This window comes from Barbus barbus (assembly GCF_936440315.1).
Source record: "Barbus barbus genome assembly, chromosome: 37".
Taxonomy (NCBI): Eukaryota; Metazoa; Chordata; class Actinopteri; order Cypriniformes; family Cyprinidae; genus Barbus; species Barbus barbus.
This window is the reverse complement of record NC_136715.1, coordinates 24,081,867-24,107,622: the sequence shown is the minus strand read 5'-3', so window position 1 is coordinate 24,107,622 and position 25,756 is coordinate 24,081,867. Positions and strand designations below refer to the sequence as shown.

The window sequence follows — 25,756 nt, the reverse complement described above, 5'->3', positions numbered from 1 at the left end:
TAGTGAAACTGGAAATCCGTCATTCTTTCTTTAGGTGAATAACCATGACTCTATGGGTGTACTTAAGGGAGACTTCACTGTTCCTCTTCCGAAAACCTTTTTAATAAATCTTAACAAGATAAAGCAGTTAAGTAAAAGTTGTTATCATTTTGAACATTATTTTATGTTCATTAATTTTACATGCTGAAGAAAACCAGCAGTGTGAGAGGGGTACAAAGAGACGACACATACCCGTATGGGTGATGGTGTGTCTTTGGAGATGGTAGCGGTGGAAAAACCTCATATCACACATTGTGCAAGCAAATGGCTTCACCCCTAAACGCAGAGTACTAGTATTAGAATGGACTTTCTGATATCAGCTTCAACGAAGCAACTTCATGATCAAAGATAACAGAACATTCACAAGGGAAACAGTCACAAAATATTTAAATTTTTTTAGATGGATAATCCTCTACTAAAAAAATAAAATAAAAAAATATTGAAAATAACAACTAAACAACTAAAGCCTCCATGCATATGGAGCCTGGAGGGGAAACAATATTATAATAATCAAAAAAAAGAAAAGAAAAAAAAGTGTTCACAACATTAGGCTCATTCTCAGGAAATTGTGCCATTTGTGCCCCATAAATGAAATACAAAAATGTTGGAAAAACACAGATATTGTAAAAACTAATATATAATGGTCTAACAGATTCCCCTTTTATTTAATATGAAATTGCTACTAAGCAAAACATTTTTAATTTTTAGTAAATGGTGATGGTGTAGTTTTAAGGCTGCTGCATGACACAAGCGTTATTTCTTCTTTGTTAGTTATTTTTATAATGCTGGGGCGGTCATTTACGATATTTGAAACTGCTTTAAAATGTAACATTCTGTGTAGATTTCTAATGGGCCAGATGTGTTTTGTTGTCTATGCTGACTTGCACATACAGTGCCCTCCATAAGTATTGGAACAGTAAAGACAAAATTGCTCTGTTGGCTGTGGAGTCAAGACATTTACAAATATGATTAAAAGATGAATATGAGACAAAAACCCATGATACAGAATGTCACATTTTATTATTGGGTGATTCAACATGTTTTACCAGCTAAGAAGTTCAGCACTTTTAGAGTTCCATCCCTCTATCTGATGTGAGCATAAGTATTGGAGCAGTTGCCTCACAGGTCTTTCTAAGAGATCAGCTGTGTCCTGTTATTCAATAAATATTCTACCAATATTCAAGAAAATACCACCAGATTGATTGGGAAGTGCTTCAGATTGCATCAGGACAATGACCCAAAACACCCTGCCAGTTCAGTGAAGGAATTTATCAGGGCAAAGAAATGGAAAGTCTTCGATTACACAAATAGGTGATTTGACTGGAGTGCTGAACTGTGTTGGCTGACAGCGGGTGGAGTCCACTCATTTGTGGATTTTTAGCGTCTTGACGCTAGAAATGTTTCAAAATCCACAAATGTGTGCAGTGATCCACAAATGCACAGAAAGCCATTCACAAGTATACAAGGAGCGATCCACAAATGCATGCAGTGACCTACATGCACAGGACACGGTTCACAAATGAATGCCAGGCAAAGCTGTGTTTGTGACATAAAAAGATATTTGTGAATTTTTTTTTTGCAAATCTCATTTTATTTATTTGTGAATTTAATTCATGTTTGGGAAACCAAGATTTATTTGTGGATCTCATTCTATTTATTTGTCAATGTTTAATTTTGGTAATTTTTTATTTATTTGGAATTATGCAACAGTTCTATCTCCTTAGTTTTCCACTGTGAAACAAGGCACAGGCCAGTCTTGCCACCTTGTGGAACAACTGGTCCGAGCAAAACAAAAAACAGTTATGTTTTCTATTATATTTACAGAAATATTAAATAATTCTGTGTGCTGCAATGGTATTATTTCCTAGTTAAGGCCACTTTGAGCCATCATTGCACTGACCTTTAACCCAGTTTTGAACACAAGACTTGATAATTGTTCAAAACATTACATCAGAGAAATTGAGTTATTTTCTCAATTATAATTTGCCATTTATACTGCCTTCAAGTGCATCATCATATGCTGCCTCTAATGCGCACACATCTTTCAATGTTACTGAATTCAAAATGTTACAGTGACAGGTTTAAATAAATCTAGTAATTCATGGTTAGTAACAATACATAATTACTAGAACCTTGCAAGGCACACACTGATCAGCATCAACATTAAAATGACAAATGACATGAATAACATTGTTTTAATATACTGTTTCAAAGGTACATGGCAAGGGGTGGGATATATTAGAAAGCAAATGAGCAGTCAATTCTTCAATTTCATGTGTTGCAAGCAGGAAGAAGGGCAAATTGTGATGGGTAGACGATTGATTTAGAGCATCTCCAAAACGCCAAGTCTTGTGGGGTATTCCCAATTTGCAGTAGTTTATGGCCTACCAAAAATAATGCAAGGAAGGACAACCAATGAACCAGAGTCGGGGTCATGGACACTCAAGGCTCACTAATGAATGTGGAAAGTGAAGGCTAGCCTGTCTGGTCTGATCACACAGAGCTACTGTGGTTTAAATCAACCGCTGAAAGCACCTAAAATGACACATGAGCAACAGAACTGGATTCATGGAAAAGTTTGCCTGGTCTGATGAATCACATTGTCTTTCAGTTGTTTACCTGGAGAAGAGATGCAGCAGGGGAAGACGCACTACAGGAAGAAGCATTTTCTCTGGGCAATGTTCTGTTGGAAACCTTGGCATTCATGTGGATGTTACTTTGATACAAACCAGTGAAACCATCTACCTAAAGGTTACTGCAGACACCCCTTTATGGCTGTGCTGTTTGCTGATGGCAGTGCCCTCTTTCAGCAGAATAATGCACGCTGCCGCACCGCAAAAATTGTTCAGGAATGATTTGAGGAACATGATAAAGAGTTCAAGGTGTCGCCTTGGTCTCCCAATTTCCCAGATCTCAATCCAATTGAGCATCTATAGGATGTGCTGGATGAAATATCAGATTAATGGAGGACTTCCAGAATCCATCCAATCTAATCCTTCCTTGCAACTTGCAGGATTTAAAGGATCTGCTGCTAATGTCTTGGTGCCAGAGACCACAGGACACATTCAGAGGTCTTATGAAGTCCATGCCTTGATGTGCCAGAGCTGTTTTGGCAGCATAAGGGGGACCTACACAGCATTAGACAGGTGGTTTTAATGTTGTTGCTGATCAGTGTTTTTAGTTTTGGGCTTGAGGTTAAAGTTTAAGAATTAGCCACTGAAAAAACTTGACATTAGGGGTATTAACTATTATGTACTTACACTGCTGACCAGTGGTTGCATTAGATTTTCTCATCGTCTGTCATTTTGACTTACAGGGTCGTAAAAATGTCATTATAATCTATCATTACCCATTATTTTAAATTTCATATTTTATTGAAATGTAATACATTTTTTGACATTTTCATTTTTAATCATGAATGTACTAATATGCATTTGTTTATGAAGAGAACAAATGAACATAGACTGTGCATCATTTTTTATGTTCAACACCACATAAAGCAGAAGAATTTTTAATTGTTTGTTTTTCACAGTGAAAGCAAAGGCCATTAAAACAATGTTTGTGTCTGAAATATAGGCGCAGGCAAGTTTTAATTTTGTTCTGAAGGCTTTACCCCCCTGCTCTCTGCTGCGGTCTCATTATTATAATTATTACTGCAATCACCCGCACCACTTCAGCCAAAATGTTCTTCCAGGGAAGTAGTTTGCAGGACTCTCTGAATGTGGGATTTCCCAATCCTGCAAGCATTGCTTCACTGGGAGGAAATCCCACAGAATGTGCTCCACAGATCAAAGACAAGACGATAATAGATAACAGCTAATTAATATGCACACTCACCACCAACTAGACAGGGGTGGAAATTACAGTTACAAGTTGCAATAGATTTCTCCTTCACCGAAAAAAACTAACAAAAATCAGTCAATGACGAAACATATTTGATTAATGCAACCACTACTGCTAACAATTGGATGCAGTAACTTTCAGCAGTAACCTCTTTGAACAAATAAACAAACAAACAAACAACCAAAAGAGAATTTCTGTGCCGGGATATGGCACAGTTCCCTGAGAATGGGCCAACCATGACACACACCCCTGTGGCCTGTGGCTGTGTCACTGGAGATGACAACGTTGATGAAATTAAATAAATAAAATAGGTGCAACTAAAAAATAACAAAAAAAAAAAAAAAAAAATATATATATATATATATATATATATATATATATATATATATATATATATATATATATATATATATATATATATATATATATATATATATATATATATATATATATATATATATATGTTTACTCCTTTGGGGTAAAAAAAAGAAAGCCAAAATGCATATTGAGAACCATGGAAAGTGTGATTGCCATGTGGTAAAGGCTGCAAACTAAAGTGTTTTATATACTTCAAATGTGAATTGCCCCTTTGGACTCATACCCGTATGGGTTAGGCTGTGTCTCTGCAGGTGGTAACGCTGAAAAAACCTCATGTCACACATGGAACAAGCATACGGCTTCACCCCTAAACACAGAGTACCGGAGTGTTAAGTTTTGATGAATAAAAACTTTCAGTATGTCCAACACCCCATTGCAATGTCTGTAACTATGCCCAAACTCGAGTTTGTTGCAGTCAAACCTATGTTTGCAAACTGTTTTGCTTACATGTTTTGTCATGAAGTATAAAAAGCAATGTGTACAAGGTATTAAAGCATTGTTGCCAACTGTGTAATAATACTGAGCCAGAAACCTTTGAAGAAATATTTGGAGGTTTCCCTATGTTCACAATCAGTTCCCTGTTTATAATCTTGTTAGTGTAGAAACCAAGTTTTAAAAAATTTCCAATAAAAAATAGCGACAAACACTGACAAGTTGGCAACAGTGCTAAGCTGTGCATTGGTGTAGTCAAGTCAAGAACAATGCAAAGGATAAGGAGAGACGGCTCATACCCGTATGAGTGAGGCTGTGTCTCTGGAGGTGGTAACGTTGAAAAAAACGCCTGTCACACATGGAGCAAGCATACGGCTTCACCCCTAGATGACCAGAGCAAATTATGCATAAGATTTAAACCATGTATATGCAACACGTTTATGTCAATATAGGAGCTGATTGTTGACAGATATTGCTGAAATCGCATGCTTCACAAGAACAGAGTGCAAGAGATGTTTGCAAGCACATAAAAAGCAAGTGAAATATGGTTGCACAGCTTAATAGGGCACTGACTCCCAACACAAGTGCTAATAATGGCTACCAGCTACTAACACTCATTTTGAAGGCTAGCGTGAAACTGTCTCAAGTCATTTTACTTCCATAATCTGACATATTTCCAAAGGAAACAGAATATTCAACAAGTAAAAAGTTTTTTGTCTAATACAATAAATTGAGGATACGGATGACATAGTCAGTGCTTTAAAGCGATAATTTAGCACAAACTACTCCTTTAAATTCTCCTCTTGTTTTCAGTTATACTTGTCAAGATGGCCATTTTGACAATTTTGTGTGAATTTGACCAAAGCCGTGAGAGACTACTTTGTGCATGCTTCGTCATACATTTTATGCAGTCCTGCATTGTACAGATATACAGTTGTGCTCAAAATTATTCATACCTTTGGTAAATATGATCAAAGGAGGCTGTGAAAATAAATCTGTATCATCAATCCTTTTGATCTTTTATTTTAAAAATTTACAAAAATCTAGCCGTGCACTGGAGAATAAGAATCCAAAATGGGAGGGAAATCTCATAATGAAATAAATGTTTTTCTCTAACACACATTGGCTACAATTAATCATACCCTTTTATTCAATACTTTTTACAGCCTCCTTTTGCCAAGATAACAGCTCTGAGTCTTCACCTATAATGTTTGATAAGTTTAGAGAACATCTGACAACAGATCAGAGACCATTTATTCATCCAGAATCACTCCAGTCCCTTCAGATTTCCAGCTCCATGTTGGTGGTGCTTCTCTTTAGTTCACCCTATTTATTTTCTATAGGGTTCAGGTCAGGGACCTGGGTTGTTGGTTTTGTTCTTGGTGACCCATTTTCAGTTTGATGCTTGTTTGTGGATCATTTTCCTGTTAGAAGTTCCAACCACGGCCCATTATAAGAGTTCTAGCATGGACAGTCAGGTTTTAATTTTTTTTTTTTATCTGTTGGTATTTGCTAGAATCCATAATGCCATCTATCTGAACAAGATGTTCAGGACCTCTGGCAGAAAATAGGCCCACAACATTAAAGATACAGCGGTATATTTCATTGTACACACAAGGTACTTTTTTATCCCTGTGTGCACCAAACCAATCTTGAGTGCCTGCTGTTAATTAAAAAGCTTTTTTTTTCTTTTTTTTCATCTGACCATAGAAGCCAGTGCCATTTGAAGCTCCAGTAACAAATGAATATGCCGGAGATTGTTTCTGGATGAGAGTTTTCTTTTCTAGATTTTTCTTCAAACCCTCCCAAACAACATGTGGTGGTGTAGGTGCTGTTTGATCATTTGTTTAGACTTTCTGACCCCAAGACTTAACTATTTTCTGCAGTTCTCCAGCTGTGATCCTTGGAAAGTCTTTGGCCACTCAAACTATCATCCTCACTTTGCTTTAAGACAAAATAGACCCACATCCTTTTCCAGGCATATTTGTAACATTTTCTGTTGAACGGAAATTCTTAATTATTGCCCTGATGGTGGAAATGGGAATTTTTTAATGCTCTAGCTCTTGTCTTACAGCCACTTTCTAATTTGTGAAGTTCAACAAGCTTTTGCTGCACATCAGAAATATATTCTTTGATTTTACTCATTGGGATCAATGAACAAGAGAATTTGGCCTTTGCGTTCCTTCATATTTATATTCCTGTGACAATATGAATGGGAATATACCTCAGAGATATTTAAATCATAATTTCTAGGGGTACCAATTATTTTGGCCATTGTTTGTGTACTAAAGAAAAATATTTATTTCATAATGTGATTTTCCACCACTTTTTTGTTTACTTCAATTAAAGGTTAGAATTTTTTTTACGAATGAAAGATCGAATGGATAAACAATGTAAACTTATTTTCACAGCCCTCTTTGATCATATATACCAGGGGTATGAATATGAATGAGCACAACTGTATTTACCCATCGCAATATAAACAATATAGCAAAATCTCTATTGACAGACACTTCTCATCATAGTGCTCAACATTAGTCCTCCTGATCTGTGCGTTTATCCTGCTCCATGATTCGGTGTCTCTCATGCAGGACAGCTGTATATAAAACGGCGTTAACCATGTCGACAAATATTTGAAGATCATGGTATACACTTGAGCTGCACGATTCTGGATAAACTGATGATCAGGATTTTTTTCTTCAAATAGAGATCACGATTCTCCCATAATTCTAATCTAAACAAAATAATGTGTAATTTACTAGAGGCTGTGACAAAAAAAAAAAAACTTCTGTAGTCTATTTAAAAATATTTAATCTGAATGATAAAAATAGTTTCAATGAATAATTCAAATGTCTCGCTCATAATTACTTCACTTGTTTCATTACTGGATTAATCAGCAGTTTTGAAGCAATCTCTTAAATTAATTATGTATTGCCAAAAAAAAATGAACAGTCACTTGTCTTCTAGTGGCACAGCAATTTAATTTACACAAATGCTATTTGAAGGGTCAATTACTTTCAAAAGGTGAGTTGCTCTATTTTGATCAGTATACTATAGATATCAGTATTTGTTTTTAAACTATATACCCTTTATCCCATTACTTCAGTGATAATATGAATGATTGTAAGACTGAAATTAAACTGTATGGTTTAAAAAAATACCTAAACATGAAAACTGCTCTCTCTGGCAGCGGCAGCGCGAAAGCAGATTTAAATGTTGTGGCCAGATGCAGAAAAGGTTTAGTCTAGTCTTACAAGATTTCATTTTTTTTTTTTTTTCATTTACATAAAAGCATAAATTAGTCTAAGTTGAATCCAAAAATAAGACTGCTTACCCTTTGGATAACTGCTATTTGATGAAACTCAAACTTAAGATCCTGTCTTAACATAGAAGCTAAGTTTATGCAACTGGCCCCACTGATATGACTTTGACAAAAGTGAATTTTAGAAAGGGGACAATCGTTGTCATTTGGAAATAAGCTGTGTGGGTGTTTGAATTGAGATCACAATCTTGTAACGATTAATTGCGCAGCTCTAGTATACACACACAAAAAAAATCTGTTGCAATCGACATTTTATATTGGTGCAATGATACATATTTTGCCATATCGCCCAGCCCTAATTTGACAAATCAATAAAGTGGGGTCCAGAAAATATTACTTAATACTGGTAGATAAACTGTTAGCACCATTTCAAACCTAAAACTATGAAATGTGTAAAGGAGCTTATGAGATATCTGCATGAACTATGATTGCCAGGTTGGACAATGAGATTTTGAATGCATGGTTACACATGGCACAAACATCTCAAAACCAATGGAATTTGGGAGGAAAACTACGGAAGTTGTCATTCTTCAATAATAAAATGAAGAGTGCCATACTTTGCGTGCAGATCTTCAGCAGTACTGCACAAAAGCCAACCACAATGACATACATTCGTTCATGGAAATTTGCTGTTAGAACAAAGATCAGCAGGGCTCCTTTCAAAGATCGAGGTGAAAGAGAAAAGCAATTTTTGTGAAGATTAAATATGAAGCTTCAACAGGGACTTGTGATTGCCTCACAGACAAAGCAAACGTCATGCAGACGATATCTAGCATGCTAAAAAGGCAACAAGGGTCATGTGCATGACAATGTGCAGGAATGCTCAGCAAAGCAGAAAGGAACTGCAGAGTGAGCGTAACACGGCATGGTTTGAAAATGTCAGTCAAATGAACACAAGCAATGCAGAAAGTTGCAGCAGAGCACTGGGTAAGAGATGGCTTGTACCCGTATGAATGAGGCTGTGTCGCTGAAGGTGGTATCTTTGGAAAAATCTCATGTCACACATGGTGCAAGCATATGGTTTGACCCCTAAACGCAGAACAAAATATCAATAACTGTCTTCACATTTCTGCACAACATCATATGACCGCTTACTCAAAAGTACAGCTACTAACTAGTACTGCTAACAGAAGCCTGTTTAAATGGATTTATATTTATAAACATCTAAAAGTTATTCTGACATTTTCAAATAAGTCTAAAAGCCTAGTACTGTATTCTTAGCATCATTTCAAATAAAAAAAAAAAAAAAAAAAATATTTGGAGCCTGGGTCAACTTTCTAATTGCTCAAATGCAATCACTCGAGAGAGAGAGAGAGAGAGAGAGAGAGAGAGAGAGAGAGAGAGAGAGAGAGAGAGAGAGAGAGAGAGAGAGAGAGAGAGAGAGAGAGAGAGAGAGAGAGATTTAAAACATGGTGTGAATAGCTTTGGTGCAAAAAATATTTGCAAGTATTTTAGACTTGTGTCATTCTACTTGGTGTGAAGAGACCTTAAAAAAAGGTTTTTGTTCTGTGTAGACGCACTATGATCTGTAACTCTGTTTATAAATATCCATTTTTGGGTTTATATAATTAAAAAGACTAATGAGAGCACCTTACAGCATAAATCAAAAACAGCATCTAAAAAACAATGAAGAAAAAGAAAATCCAAAATGGAACAATTGTGATATTATAGTTAATGTAAATAAAGATGATGCTTGTGTCATACAATTTTGCCATTACATTTTTAAAGATTTTAAAGTGTAAAAAGTAAATATTGAAGAATTGTTTTAGAAATAATGTCCAATGTAACGACACATACCAGTATGAGTGAGGCTGTGCCTCTCCAAGTGGTAACGTTGGAAAAACCGCATGTCACACATGGAACAAGCATACGGCTTCACCCCTAAATGCACAGAGTGGCAAATTCAATGATCGTCTACACAGAATCTAAACCTTGCTCAAATGTCCTCATAACAAATATCAAGCTTTATACACTCACAAGGGTTTAGCTGACTCAAGATACAGTACATGATTTTTGATTTAGTGCCTACTTCAGATTAACATGCAAACAATTAGTTTGGATTCATGCAGTGTTCATGAAACTTTGTTTGCTAACATGTGTCTGATCACCACTGGGACATAAGTCTGACAGCATTAAATAGTCCTTTAACTAAGGTGCAAACTAGGGATGCTCATTTTAACCGGTTAACCATTAACCGACTGTAAGAATTTTGACCGATTATAACAATTTTAACAGTTAAAAAAGTCATCTATTTTATTAAAAAATTTTTCAGTAGGCCTAATTTATTGAACTATTTTAAAAGGTTTGCTGCATGGTTAAAATATGCTACGGGTATAAAAAAAATTGTGTTAAATAATAATAAAAGTCGCCTTTTATTATTTCATTCAGAAATGGTCATAATGCCGATGTGAAATGTTAACAAGCATTACAATAGACACTGTAAACATAATTAGGCTATTTTAGTTCCCATCACTCCACAACAAATCATTTCAATGTAACAGTATTTAGAAAAGAACAAGAATTAAAAGAAGCTATAGCTATATAAACGACAAGTTAAAACGTATTCATTTAGGATAAAACGAACCGGAAACCAACGTTGGGTCTCTCATTCGACAAAATCAAATGTTTCCATATTAGCAAAGTATTTGAATGCCAAAATATTTATTATGTAGCCTACTTCACTGGCATTCCAATAGCCACGTAAAACAAAATGTTTTGCATAACATCACAGCAGTACGGTGATAACGCTTAACGGCACGGATTTTACTACATATTTAAACTGAGCAGTGTGTTTTTTTCCATATGTTTGACTGACTAGGGCTGGGCGATAAAACGATAACGATATGTATCGCGATAGACACGTGAACGATATCAATAAAAAATGTGTTCGATAAAACGTTCGATATTTTTTATTCTTCGTCGGAAGAAAACAAAGGCTGCGAAGCAAGTTTGGTTGCATTAACAAAGGCACTCGCTCTCTGGTAACCTAGCAACGTAGGGAGTGACACGCTAACAGCCAATCATGTAACAGTATCATGTTTGGTTGCGCCATATCGTTGTCTCGTGTCTAAGTGCGCACACGCAAAAAAATAAAAAAAGTGCGCACGCGCGGCTGAGAGTGCACGTCTGCAGCCAGACCCTATTGGCTGGTCTGCTGGATTCCCCTTCATAAGCAGAAAATGAGTGCCGCAGCGAGCGAGGAAATTGTAAATAAAAGAGAAAGTCAGCTCCCAGTATGGCAGTTTTTGGATATTATAAGTCTGACCGTAGTCAGACCAAATGTCGTCTGCAAATTATGCAAGACCGTCGTCCCCGCCAAGACTGGTAATACCACGAACTTGATGTACCACCTTAAAAAAAATATCAATAATTATCGATATCGACCGATATGAAACACTGATATCGTGATACAGTTTTCAGCCATATCGCCCAGCCCTATGACTGACTGTATTTTATTATGATAATGCACAGGCTGCATTATTGTCAAGGTAGCAAAGTTTAACTGTGAGCGTGTATGCGTCACCGGCGCAATCACTTGAATTTGTTCCTTCTAACAGTGGAAGCAACTACTGCTTTTAGTCAAAGATAATCGGAATTGTAAAAGGTTTGCTTTTATTTGTGCACATTCACAACACAAACAAATATTTGTGCTTTTGTAAAATAGGCCTAAAGAAAAATAGGATGCTGCTTTCTGTCGTTTTCCTTTTGCGAAGCACAAAAATGAACCAAAACTCTGCATATTAGGCTACTTGTTGCACAGTTTTTTCTTTCGTTTTCTTAATTATTAAGTAACGATATATTTCTCGTATAGGCCTATTTATTATATATATTAGAGCTGCCACTAACGACTATTTTTATTTTGATTAATCTAACGACTAATTTTTCGATAAATTTTTCATAATCGAGTAGTCGCGACAGCCCTAATATATATATCCTTTCTAATTTAATTAGCTTCTAACTTAAAATAATCTTGTCGGTTAACGGATAATAATCGGTTTTATGAGCGTCGGCTAGGAGAAATAACCGAAATGAACACCCCTAGTGCAAACATTAAATGTACAGGGAGAAGACTTGACATGAAAACTGCACTACAGAACTTTGGCCTCTCTATTGCCATCTGTGGCTGCAACATAAGATTATACGTCACTTGTGGAGCAGTTTTTTATGATCATCATATCAGAGCAGCTCTAAAGCTTCACCTGACTCGACAGCTCAGTTTGAATTAATATTAAATGCTTATTGGAGTGAATCAGGATAAAGCAAGAACATGAATTTCAAAACTCTAAAAACTTTTTTTACATTTTGCTAAATATTGGATTTTAGTTAATTTTTTAGCAAAAACAAACAAACAAATAAATTAACAAGTAAAGCAAGTCTTCTATAGTGCAGCTTTAAGACAAATTTGGTTCTGTTCTGGTATTTGGACATTTGGATTTTAAATCGTACAAGTCCAATAATTCATCAATCACATACAAATAATTTATCTCATCAAATTATCTTATCAAATGACAAATGTGAAGGTAACAGTTGCTATTTAAAATCAAAATGCACCGGACAGAACAAGTCATACCAGTGTGAGTGAGGCTGTGTCGCTCCAAGTGATAGCGCTGAATAAATCTCATGTCACACACGGCACAAGCAAACGGCTTTTCTCCTGTGATAAAGACAGACATTTGAGTGAAAAACAGTGAAACACAAACATGTCACTACAATCTAACATGATAAATATATGTGTGAATAAAAAGTGGATAATTCTTATACCTAAATGCATAGAATTTTAGCACATATATTAAAGTGCTGTATAGTATATTAATATCATATACTGTATGTACACCTCTTTACAAGTCAATTCAGCTGTAATATTCATACCAGTGTGAATGAGAATGTGTCTCTTCAGGTGGTATCCACTCCTGAAGGCCCCGTAACAGTGATCGCAGATAAAGTTCTTCTGGACTTTTGAAAGTGGACAATTTCCATTTTCATCCACAACCGCCTACCAGGAAAATGAATAGAAGACATATTAATCCCACTGATCGCACTTTTCAATGGACTGGAAGTTGCAATGTTCAAAAAGGAAACAGAAGAACCACAGAATTATCTAAAAAATTATCCATACACTTTATTCCAGATCTTCTGAAGCTACACAACATCTTTGTGTGAGGAACAGGCTGAAATGTACTCACTCTAAAATAGGTCACAACTTGAACAATGTTTCTTTTTAAAAAAGGTAACTTTTGCATCCCTACTACTATTGCATGAATATTACAAAAGAATCTATATCACTGAAAGTTTATTACACGTCTTTTAAATACATCATACATTTCACACTAAAATGCATGAAACACTGACAAGGCACGCATCACATAACCATGTATTCCAGTTAGAAAATTAAAAATCGGTTGAGTCACCCACAAGGGAAAGCAAGTCACAGAGCAGTGGCAAATATCACTGCATGACAATTAGGCCTATGTAAAATTACTTTTTGAATGTCTTCTTTTGCGTATGCACAGTATTGCATAGCTCATGCCAAAATGAAATTTCTGTCATTATTTACACATGGCCATGTCATTCTAATGCTGTATAACTTCCTTTATTGAACAGACACAGAATGACACTTTTTATGAAAGCCAGAGGGGTCCAAAACAAAACTGGACCACATTAACTTTTATTATATAAGAAACGCACACTCTTAAGACCTGTTCACATCAAGGACGATAACTATAAAAGATAACGATAAAGATATAGTTCTAAAAATCTCAATATTAAAGAATAGCAGAGTCCACACCACAGCTATAACGATAAAGGCACAGAGAAACGATATCGTTGGAATCACTTTCAGAACCATTTTTTCCAGCTGATGAACAATACAAACATTGACACCCAATCTGAATCCATCCTACTATATTAACGAGATGGAGAATTTAAAGACGAGCATGAGCTTAGAACAGTGGCCACATCTCTGCAGAGTTTAGCTCCAAATCACACCTGCTTGGAGGTTTCTAGTGATCCTGAGGAGCTTGATTAGCTGGATCAGGTGTGTTTGATTAGGGTTGGAGCTAAACTGTGGCCCTCCAGGAATTGAGTTTGAGACCAATGGCTTAGAATAAAGTTAAACAGATGATATTGTCTGCTGGTGCGGACGCTACTATCTTTATCTTTATTATAGCTATCGTTCTGGGTGTGAATTGGGCTTTAAAATAATATGTTCTTTCATGTTTCACAAAATAAAGAAATGCATACAGGTTTTGAAAAACATGAAAGTGACACAATAAAAAGACTTAAAACTAACTAGCCAAGTATCAAACTTTACAAAAGCAGATCTGCATCATTCCCCAAAATCAAAGCCCTTTAAATCACAGTAGATACTGGTCCTGTGAAAACACAATAACAGTTATTGTGCTACAGCGTTCCCCTCCCTTTACAGACCGCCCCACCCCCCCCACCCCCAACCCCCAACCAAAACCAGCCATCTCCTCCCCCACAACCACACCATTACCATACAGGAAGAGCCTGTTTAAACATCGGAAGACATTTTTTTTATGAAACTCTCAGTAACCCTCTCATACGATCAAATAACACTGAAAATCTTAAATGTCTCACAGAAAGCAGTGTATTCAAGCAAACTTTGCGTGATAAATGGCCGACTGGCAATCCATTCACAGGACTGTGACACACTACACTACCCCCACACACTGACCTTCCCTGCTTGCCCATCCTGCTCTCTCACTTTTGATGGTGTTCCCGACTTCCTGTTCTTTTTCTTCAGCTGCATGTCTTCATTGGGTCTCATTTCCTTCTCATCCAGCAGTCGAGGAGCTGTAAAATCACCCTCCTTCCGCAGAAGCTACAGACACACAAACACATAAATCACAAATGTTTGTAAAACTACAAAGCCACCTCTGCGTTTTAATACAACACTATTTAATAAACAGATTTCTGAAATAATCTTATACATTTTACCAACAAAGTGAATGAATGTTTTTATTTTGTGCTAATAATTACAGGCTTATATGTAGAGGTCAAGTGTTTTATGTTTTTTTTAATAAGGCAATACCAATGACTGGGTAGATGATAGAAAATTTTAGGTTTTGAACCTATATTCAAATAATTCAGTTCAGCATTTGAAGAAGCATTAGATGTATTTACACAGACTGTTTGATGAAGCTGAGGTGCCATAAAAGCATTTACACCGCACAATTTCAAATGCATAAATAATTTCATAAGATGAATGTTTTGAACATACAAATAAGAAATGTTGCGAAAAATGCTATGATGCTTTTAAATATGACACCAAACCACCAGTAGGTGGAGACAAATGAGCGAGTCATTTAGTCATTCATTCAACCGATTCGTTCAAAAAGCTGTTTCATTGAGAAATGACTCACTCGATTTGTTTAAAAGAACGTGGATTTATTCAGTAACAAAACACTTATGCGTTGCTCTGAGACACAACAGTTCTAATGTAGCTTTGATTGGAACTATTTTCGTCAGTGAAATTTAGCAAAAAACGTCAATATTAAGTCTAAAATGGAATTTGAACTTCTTGTTTATTGAACTACTATTGTATAAAATCAGTGTTGTAATCGCGTTAATATTCGGGGAAACATCTTGGCTGTGTCTCACATCAGACAGGCTGTGAAAGCCTCATCTGGCAGGACATAAATACATTATCAGTCCCCGTTTACACCGAATGCAATAAATTCAGAATCATTCTTACGCTAAAATTTTTGGTGGCCAAGTTTCAGTGCTTCCCTGCTTTTTTTCTTTTTGCTTTTTTCAATTGAAGTTTTAATCAGGCTTCTGTCAGGCAAGTAAAATTCTCTCTCACTTGCCCCTATAAAAAATCTACTTGTCCCAGATAAGCGTTAATCATTGTGGTAGCCCTATGGTTTACGGTGGCCTTACAAATTGAGAACTTTGTGTGTCCTCTTTAATCACAGGGAAGAACTTCCATGCCAACGACACGTTTACATACGGATGTGAGCATATGTGTAACGTCAAAAGACCGGCTCGGAAGCAGCAGACTGATCGGCAGATCATGCTGAAAAACAGCTAATTCCGGACCCTGGTCGATCAGTGCATCTCTAAAATCTATCTATAAAAAAAAATCTAAAATCTGAAGGTGTCTCCTAACCAGTGGAGGGCAGGTCATGCTCATTGGTAAGACCATATGTCCTTGCGTCCCACGATCCTGCACATCCCTCTGGGCTGAACCGTGGCCTGAAGCCGGACCCAATGGGGACATAATTTTCTTAGGAGCAGCCATGGAACTGGCCTGCATCAGAGCCATACTGGACAGCACCGCTTCACATCCTAACAGCCCTGCCTTAAAAAATAACAAGACAAAGAATGAGCTGCTGCTGCTGGAAGTGTAAACTTTATGTGGTAATCAGTTAGCACTAATGGTTTTGGGACAAGAATTAAAGTGAAAATCCAAAATCTAATAACCCAATAGAGGATGATAACATGCATGCCCTGAAAGTGTGAAACATGGAGAGAACTAACCCATTTCATGTGGTCCCGGACCGAGCTGCCGGGCATGTGTGACATGGTGGTGGACAGCAGTTGAGGGACAGGCGAGATGTGTAGATGAGACGTCAGTTTGGACCAAGTGTCACGCAAATCTCACCGAACTCTACCATGGGGCAGCAATGTATCTTCTTTGCAGTGACAAAGATGAATTAGAGTAGAAACATAAGACATTCACCAAGCAAATACAGCAAGTGTTCTAAGACTGATCAGGGGTGCGTTTCCCAAAAACAACTATGGTCGCAAGTTCCGTCGTTACCAATAGCGTTCAATGGAACTAACCACCATAATTAGCTAACAATGCTTTTGGGAAACATACCCCAGGTCGGGTAACACAACAATCACAGGCTTTCATCCACTGGAGGCAGCACTTAAACCCATAAATTGCTTTGAATACAAAGAATCTGCTAGGCCAGAATCGTCAATTTTAGATGACGTTGATTACATAAATGTCAATTTGTGTTCAATATGATTTTTTGCAAAAAAAGATTGTAAGATTAGCCGACTTGTCAGAAAAATAGATAGATTAATCGATTAACCACAGGCCACTGTTTCACTCAAAGATGAGACTGAACAGTGACAACAACATTACTGAATAGCAACCATAGATATTCACGTTTATGAGTGTTTGTTTAAAGAAGTTAAAAGATCTTAACAACTCTAATGCACAACAGAAAAGAAGTGCAGACACTGGACAAAGACAACACTTTTCTAGTTTGTGCACATCGACTGTATGATTTTGCACATGTGATCAAATGGACTACTTTGAAAGGCTATACATCTGCCCGTACACATACGCTAAATATTTTGATCAATGCCAATGTATACTTTGGCTTAAATTAATATTACCAAATGGATATTTTTTGACTTGAAATTTTAATTGGATGAAGCATTTTTGAAGATCCTGCAAAATGCCAATGAACACACACCAGGACTGTAAATTCAATTTATGCGTGAAACTCAACAGGATAACTCAACAATTTGTATAATAAATAAAATGTCACTATTTATTGACAAATAGTGTCTTATTTTATAAAAGCAAAAATCCATGCAGCGCTGTTACAGTGATTTTCCCAAATTCATGCTCAGAGCTGTCCTGGATCACTGCTTTAGCTTCAGTCTTCTAAATTGTTAAATATCTGTTTCTAGCAGTATACAGAGTCCCATACAAATTTACCACATTAATCCTAAACAAATGAAAGGCATCTTTGTAGGATTTTAAGTCAAAGCCTGTTTGACTAGTGCATCAATAAATCCTTGTGGTCGCACAAATCATGATCTGCAGTGTCTAGCCCCTTCAAACAGGAAAGCATATGTAAGCATATGAGGCTTCAGATCTATTTCTCTCAAGCTTGCTCATTTATCATGGCATGAAGTATGGCGTTGACTGAAGTGTGTTAGCTAATGGGAGACATCCACAAAGTGTGGTCCTGCTGGACTCCAGGCTGAAAAGCGAGTACTGCCAGAGGCAGATGACTTACGTTATGCGTTTAGCAGCAAACACCGAATACTTTTATGCATGCATGTTTTAATAAATGTAGGCAGATGAAAGATAACTCATACACGCATCACAAGCATCCCAGCGCGCTGCGAAACAATCCTCAGCAAACACACCTAATCCTTTCCTTCAGTCGAGCTTCATTTATTTAAAAACTTCTAAACATGTCTCGCATGAGTCAGGAATGATTTGATCTGAGCTGGAGTTTATTTTAAACGCGATCATGTGTGTTTCGTGCACATATAGCTTTCGATAATCAAGTCTATCTCTCTCGCGAGGCCTCTAAAAGCGCAAAAGACCACATCGTTCCGAAAGATAAAAGAGCTGTAATAATCATTTCTATTGAAGCTCTACGTGTAGTGCTCATAAATCTCACCTTAGTACTGCTCAATTTCGCTCTTTTATTCCAGCTCAGGTCAGTTTACAAACACAGGAAACGCCACCGGAAAAGCTCCACGAGAACGCGCACACTGGCTACACGTCACGAAGTGTTCATGAGCAGTAGAAGCAGATACATTTAAATGACCAACAACAATTAAAACTAGATAAAAAAAACGTTTGTCGAGACAAACTTTAAGTTGGCTTGAGACAGCTGGACCAGGAAGCTTTAAAAAGTTTAAGAAGTTTAAAATAGTTTGAAGTTTAAAGTAGTTTTACAAGCTTAAATGGCATATTGCAGGTTAGAGACTCCAGTGAGTCAATGTATAGAAAAATACTGTAGGAACTAGATTTTCTTTAAAATATACTTTAAAATACGCTATTAACGCGTCTGGAGTCGTTTTTGTGAGAATTTTACTTCCGCTTCTGAAACGTGCCAAAACCGGAAGTGACGCATCAAAAGGGAGAGCGGTCCATTTAAACCACACGAAAACAATGGATCGCAGACAGTTCGGACGCTGAGGAAATGTTAAATGTGTATTTAACGTTACACTCGTATGACGGACCACAGATAAAATGATGAGCCTGCTATGCAGCCAAGAGAGCAGGACAGGCCAGGATTAGACAGAACAACGGTCAGAGAAGACAAATTGAGTTGATGTGAGGAGAACAGGTCAGGTGTTTGGTGAGAGATCAGTGTTCGCTTACAGATATACACACGTTAGCTATATCAGGCAATAGCAATGCTAGTATTGATACTACCAGTAATAGAAACTAATAAGCGTTGATCAGGCGTGTCACACTCGTTAATATCCGACACTAACGTTACGTGATCACCGCAGGAGAGAGAGAGATAAACACGTTTTTGATTCATAGGTGCTTGCGTGGGAAATGCGAGGAAAGCATAGACCTCTCCAGGCCAGCAGACACATATTTTAGGGCAGAAATCATTTATTACTCTAAGCTAAATACTTGTATACATGTATAAATACATTGTTAAAGATTTTAACATTAAAACAGTCTGAATAATTTTGATTCTCAATTACAAGTTAACTCTATTTAGGTCATGACTACCTATAAGTAACACTTTTTGATGCCAAAGGTATATAACACAATCAATAATGATAGCATACAGACAAGTTGTCCGCTGGGCCTATGATGCATGTGTTGTGTCAGCCATTAGAAGATAGTTTACAGAGGAAGGAGGACTTTATAAAGGTTTTGAATGGCCCCATTTTGTTGACAATCAATAAAAAATAAATCACAATCAAGCAGATCTGCATTTATGGTTAAATCAATTCAGTTGTATTTATACAGCACTAAATCAAAAATATTATTTCATAGCACTGTTAATACCCAACTCAAAACACAACATTTCACACAACTGTTTATATATATATATATATATATGTATTTGTAGATGTACCAAACATATACTACCAAAAGAAATACCATCTGACCCATTTAAAAACATTTAACAATCTTTCAGTCTGGGTATCACACTAATGTGTTGTTAAAGTGTTAAATGGTGAAGGCTGTGCTAGCTATACACCAACAGCCTCATCATGTTGATCTGGAGAGAGGAGCAGGTGTAGTGGACATGACTGGAGGGATCTGGAGAGAGGAGCAGGTGTAGTGGACATGACTGGAGAGATCTGGAGAGAGGAGCAGGTGTAGTGGACATGACTGGAGGGATCTGGAGAGAGGAGCAGGTGTAGTGGACATGACTGGAGGGATCTGGAGAGAGGAGCAGGTGTAGTGGACATGACAGGAGGGATCTGGAGAGAGGAGCAGGTGTAGTGGACATGACTGGAGGGATCTGGAGAGAGGAGCAGGTGTAGTGGACATGACTGGAGGGATCTGGAGAGAGGAGCAGGTGTAGTGGACATGACAGGAGGGATCTGGAGAGAGGAGCAGGTGTAGTGGACATGACTGGAGGGATCTGGAGAGAGGAGCAGGTGTAGTGGACATGACTGGAGGGATCTGGAGAGAGGAGCAGGTGTAGTGGACATGACTGGAGGGATCTGGAGAGAGGAGCAGGTGTAGTGGACATGACTGGAGGGATCTGGAGAGAGGAGCAGGTGTAGTGGACATGACTGGAGGGATCTGGAGAGAGGAGCAGGTGTAGTGGACATGACTGGAGGGATCTGGAGAGAGGAGCAGGTGTAGTGGACATGACTGGAGGGATCTGGAGAGAGGAGCAGGTGTAGTGGGCATGACTGGAGGGATCTGGAGAGAGGAGCAGGTGTAGTGGACATGACTGGAGAGATCTGGAGAGAGGAGCAGGTGTAGTGGACATGACTGGAGGGATCTGGAGAGAGGAGCAGGTGTAGTGGACATGACTGGAGGGATCTGGAGAGAGGAGCAGGTGTAGTGGACATGACAGTGCTGTGTTCTCGTGGAGCCTGTGGTGACCTGCAGTATTCCTCTCTCAGACGGCATATGCTGGGAGAAGCAAATACAAGTTTAGATCACATTCACTGCTGACCATGCTTTTCCACTTGGCCTCCATCACATCTGTTAAGTTACACACCACCGCGGTATTTGAAGCAGATGCATTAGTGAAGTCCAGTCTCTTCAGCTGCACTAACGCACCGAGGCCCGGAAGATACCGTCCTGTTTCTTGTTAGGAAACCTGTGGACTCGATGTCCTGACAGGATGGAGTTTGTGCAACCTCCACAAACACAATAATTTACCATGACAATTATCAATTGAAATAAAAATAACTACCAAAAACCCACTGACTCGCGCGCGCTCAAAGCAGAGCGCGGCACACGACTCCCTTATGTGACGTAATATGACGCGATGTTGAAAAAAAATTTTTTTTGAGAACTCTGTTAAAGAAAGCCTCACTATTTTATCTAAATTTGTGCCCTCGTGTCTTATAAAACATTTTCAAATCCTGCATTAACGGTTCATGTAGTATTTTCATACAAGGTTATATGTTCATTTGAAAAAATTTTTTAACCTGCAATATGCACTTTAAGGCAATACAGTCTGTCAGAGATAGATAGATAGATAGATAGATAGATAGATAGATAGATAGATAGATAGATAGATAGATAGATAGATAGATACTAAGTAGGTACCCAGGGTGGTTGCTAGGGTGTTGCTAAGTGGTTGCTAAGGTACCCAAGTCGGTTGCTAGGGTGTTGCTAAGCGGTTGTTAGGGTATCCGGGGCGGTTGCTAAGGTGTTGCTATGCGGTTGCTAAGGTACCCGGGGTGGTTGCTAGGGTGTTGCTATGTGGTTGCTAAGGTACCCGGGGTGGTTGCTAAGGTTTTGCTATGCGGTTGCTAAGGTACCCAGGTCGGTTGCCAGGGTGTTGCTAAGTGGTTGCTAGGGTACCCTTATATTATAATAATAATAACTAGATCAAAAGTTTGTCGAGACAAACTTTAAGTTGGCTTGAGAAAGCCGGACGAGAACGTTTAAGAAGTTTAAAAAAGTTTTAAGTTTGATGCTTTGCAGTCTGAAATAGTTTGAAGTTTAAAATAGTTTAAAAGCTTAAAGTTTGAATGTTTTAAAGGCAATACAGTCTGTCAGAAATGATGATTAGCAAGTTACTAGCATGTCGCTAGCATGTTTCTAATACGATTGGCATGTTTATACAAGATTAGCAAGTGATTAGCATGTTGCTAGCATGAATAACAAGTGTATTCCACATTTATAACATGTCACATCTTCATCTTTTCTATCCTTATTGTGTGACTTGGAAAAGCCTTGTCCTTGTCCCGTATGTGTCTTCATCACGTTATCTGTAGTTTCTGTTCCTTTTATTTTCTCCGCCTCCTCGTAAATCCGCAGTATTCTTTTGAAGTCTGTGAAAATGACTTTGTACTCATTTTGAGTAATGTGGACGGCTAACGGTATGAAAGAATCTGGTAGCCCACAGAGAATCATAGCAATGGTCAGCCCGTCACTCATGGTTTCTCCTGCATCTCTCAGGGCTGTGATAATGTTCTCTGCTCTTATTAAGTAATCGATAACACTCTCGTTGTCAGTCATGCGTATCTGGGTTAACGATGTGTACATATTTATTATCCGTGGCTTACTTTTCCCTGAATAAAGCTCCTTCATTATTTTCAGAGCCTTAATTCCATCGTCAGCATCTTCATGTCTTATCAGTGATAGGCTTTTATCATCTATCAGTCTTATCAGTTCGGCGTAGCAATCAGCATTTTTTCGTCTGTCTTCGACTAGCTGTTCAGCGTCGGCATCAGTGAGCTCATGCAAAATAGTCTCTTTTAGCTTCAGAGTATGCAGATGGAATCTTGTCTCCCAAAGATCATACTTATCTTCTGATCCGTCAAACAAAAACTGTGGTAGCTGGAATCCTGCCACTCTACTCACCATTTTGTGGAGTCGCCATCTTTTTGCTTCTTTTCAGCTCTTTACTGAATAACGAGTAATACGTCGCTGCTCAAAAATGCTCGCTTGTGGGCTTCCGGTTCTGGATGCGAATGGAGTAGACGCGTCTACCTCGTGGTCCCTATATCGATTTCTTTTATTTTCAGTTAATCTTCTATCAGTTTAATATTTTTGAATGTAATTGGAAAACACATTTTACATTTAAGAAAGCAGAAAATGGCATCTAAATCAGCCAAACAAGCAAAGAAAGATACTACTGCCAAAGATGACGCGCCTGCGGTTCACAGTGAGGTTAGCATGTCGGCCTTGACAAGTTTATTGGAAGAGCACAGAGCCGCTCTCTCTACTGAATTTAAATCTGCTTTAACGTCTTTGGAGGCGAAACTTGATCTCGTCCAAGCTGCGGTGTCGGACCATGGTTCACGAATAACATCACTAGAATCTAATGCAGACCTCGTCAGCGATCGAATTCACACATTGGAAGCGGTATGCGCCGAGTTAACAGAGAACTATACTAAACTAAAGGCCAAAACGTCTGATTTGGAGGGCCGCAGTCGGCGTAACAATATTAGGATTATTGGCCTACCGGAATCCGTCGAGGGCCCTCGACCCACTGTGTTTTTTTCAGAGATGCTGTCGGAAGTCATGGGCGAACAGGTTCTGCCGTCTCCTCCGGAACTCGACAGGGCGCATCGAGCTCTTGTGGCTAAGCCAAAGCAGGGAGGGAAGCCGAGAGCGGTTATAGTTCGTTTTCACCGGTACCAGATTAAGGAGGCAGTGATACGAGAGGCTCGTAAGAGAAGAGGATCGTTGCAGTATCGTGGCAAGCCGGTCGCTATTTACGACGACTACAGTCCAGAAGTCCTGGAGCAGCGCGCTCAATATCGTGGGGTAATGGCAGAGCTCTACTCTTTGGGATTTAAACCATCCCTTCTCTTCCCCGCAAGATTGAGGATTGTGACCAAGGAAGGCGAACAAAAGCTGCTTGCATCGGTGGATGAGGCCAAGAACTTTTTAACTCACCGTAACGCCTCTTAGAAGGTAACGTTGGCCGTTTGGTTGACTTGACCGGTGGATCTATATAAGCCGTTTATTATTATTTTTCATATTGTTTATGTCGTGAGATGGCCGGCTGTACATCACTGAACTTACAACACCGGGCTTTTTTGGGTTTTCTGAAGGTCAAATGATGGTTCGTTGTTCACTTGTAAAGTTTTGAGACAAGTGGACATGTGTGTTGTCTTAAATATTTCTAAGTTCTACAGACTTCGAACGTTTCTATTTGAGTCAAACGGACATTTTTCTTTTGACTTTGTGCCGTTGTGTCTGATCTGATTGCTCCTGTGTTGAGTAAGATATGTTAAATGCACTAATGGTCGTTTTTTTTTTTTTTTTTTTTTTTTTCTGATTACAGTTTTTGGCTGTTCTAGGGGAAAACTCTTGTTTTTCTCTACATTTTCACTCATTTTGGTTTACTCTGATTATTTTATTTGAATGGATCGTCATGCCATGGCTTTACTCATATGTTAAACATACTATTGATGTGCTAATTATGTCTTATATTGAAGATATTCTGTTTTAAGGGACAGAGACTATATAAGGTAAGGAGAAATAAGGAAGTGTGTAAAAGATTCAATTGTTGTTTTTGAAGGTAGTTTTGTTGTTATTGTAATGTTTTTTGGGGGTTGGGTTGATTTGGTGGGAGGGTTGGAGATTTCTATGGGGTGGCGTTATGCTGGCTTTACATCTTCTGTGATCGGTGTTTCTTTGCTGTGTTTTGGTTTCTTTTTTGTAATTTTCTGTATTCCCAATTTTCATTCACAATCCTCTAATGTCTACATTAATGGGTAGAGAGTTGAGATTTATGAGTTGGAATGTAAAGGGCTTAAATCATTTGGTGAAGAGAAGCAGAGTTCTTGCTCATCTTCGACAGCTCAAAGCAGAGGTTGCCTTCTTGCAAGAAACCCATTTACGTAGTACTGACCAATCTCGCCTCAACTGTAAGTGGAACGGGCAGATTTTTCACTCTTCATTTCAGGCAAAGGCAAGAGGTGTAGCTATTTTGATTGATAAGAATGTACCCTTCGTTCCAAATGATATTATATCAGATAAGAATGGACGTTATATAATTGTCTCCGGCACTTTATGCAATAAGAATTTAATTTTAGCTAATTTTTATGCTCCTAATTTTGATGATGTCAGTTTTTTCAAACATGCTCTCTCTCTTCTTCCTGATCTAAATTCTCATTCTCTTATACTTGGGGGAGACTTTAATTGCTGTCTTGACCCGGTGTTGGACCGTTCGTCTTCTAAACCATGTGCCCCAAGTAAATCTTCTATTTACCTAAAAAGTTTTTTTTCTGAATATGGCCTATCAGATGCATGGCGATTTCTGAATCCCCAAAAAAGAGAATATTCCTTTTTTTCAAATGTCCATCACTCCTACTCTCGGATTGATTATTTCATCTTGGATAATGCCCTAATTTCTAGAGTTCAATCCTGTGCATACCAAAGTATTATCATATAATACTCCGTAAGACCATGCTCCGCTTATTCTTGACTTGACTTTTTTTAAATCTGTCTTCACCTAGGAGGAACTGGCGTTTCAATACTTCACTCTTGGCGGATGAGAATTTTATTTCCTTTATCTCTGACCAGATTCCTTTTTTTTTTAGCGTTAATAAATCACCAGATGTTTCAGACTCCGTAGTGTGGGAGGCTCTTAAAGCATATATAAGAGGCCAAATTATTTCATATACCACTACTAAAAGAAAAAATTCCAAAGAAAAGCAAATATCTCTTGCTAATGAGATATCTAGGTTGGATGAACAATATGCTAAGTTTCCCACACCAGATCTGTATAAGAAGCGTCTTAAATTGAAGTCTGAGCTCGATTTACTTTCGACCAATGAAATAGTGGGCCTTTTGAGGAGAACCAGGAGTGTTTTTTATGAAAGTGGGGAGAA

At 38.0% G+C, this 25,756-nt stretch overlaps 1 protein-coding gene across 8 annotated transcripts in view; it reads right to left on the bottom strand.

The window, feature by feature from the left end:
• The window catches only part of LOC306857081 (uncharacterized protein), a 28,323-nt gene extending 9,698 nt beyond the window's left edge, over nucleotides 1-18,625 (bottom strand). Inside the window, exons 1-11 of one of the 8 annotated variants that reach the window (XM_079396756.1) lie at nucleotides 18,418-18,531; nucleotides 16,520-16,674; nucleotides 16,149-16,340; nucleotides 14,712-14,858; nucleotides 12,884-13,007; nucleotides 12,585-12,668; nucleotides 9,812-9,895; nucleotides 8,960-9,043; nucleotides 4,992-5,075; nucleotides 4,484-4,567; nucleotides 232-315 (exon numbers count right to left, since the gene is read on the bottom strand). In XM_079396756.1, coding sequence (XP_079252882.1) covers nucleotides 232-315; nucleotides 4,484-4,567; nucleotides 4,992-5,075; nucleotides 8,960-9,043; nucleotides 9,812-9,895; nucleotides 12,585-12,668; nucleotides 12,884-13,007; nucleotides 14,712-14,858; nucleotides 16,149-16,340; nucleotides 16,520-16,564 — 1,012 coding nt within the window. In that variant the 5' untranslated portion in view covers nucleotides 16,565-16,674; nucleotides 18,418-18,531. Of the gene's footprint in view, nucleotides 1-231; nucleotides 316-4,483; nucleotides 4,568-4,991; nucleotides 5,076-8,959; nucleotides 9,044-9,811; nucleotides 9,896-12,584; nucleotides 12,669-12,883; nucleotides 13,008-14,711; nucleotides 14,859-16,148; nucleotides 16,341-16,519; nucleotides 16,675-18,417 lie in introns of all 8 variants that reach the window. The other 7 variants (XM_079396757.1, XM_079396761.1, XM_079396758.1 and 4 more) reach the window with 7 other exon arrangements.
• Between the last annotated feature and the right edge of the window lie 7,131 nt (nucleotides 18,626-25,756).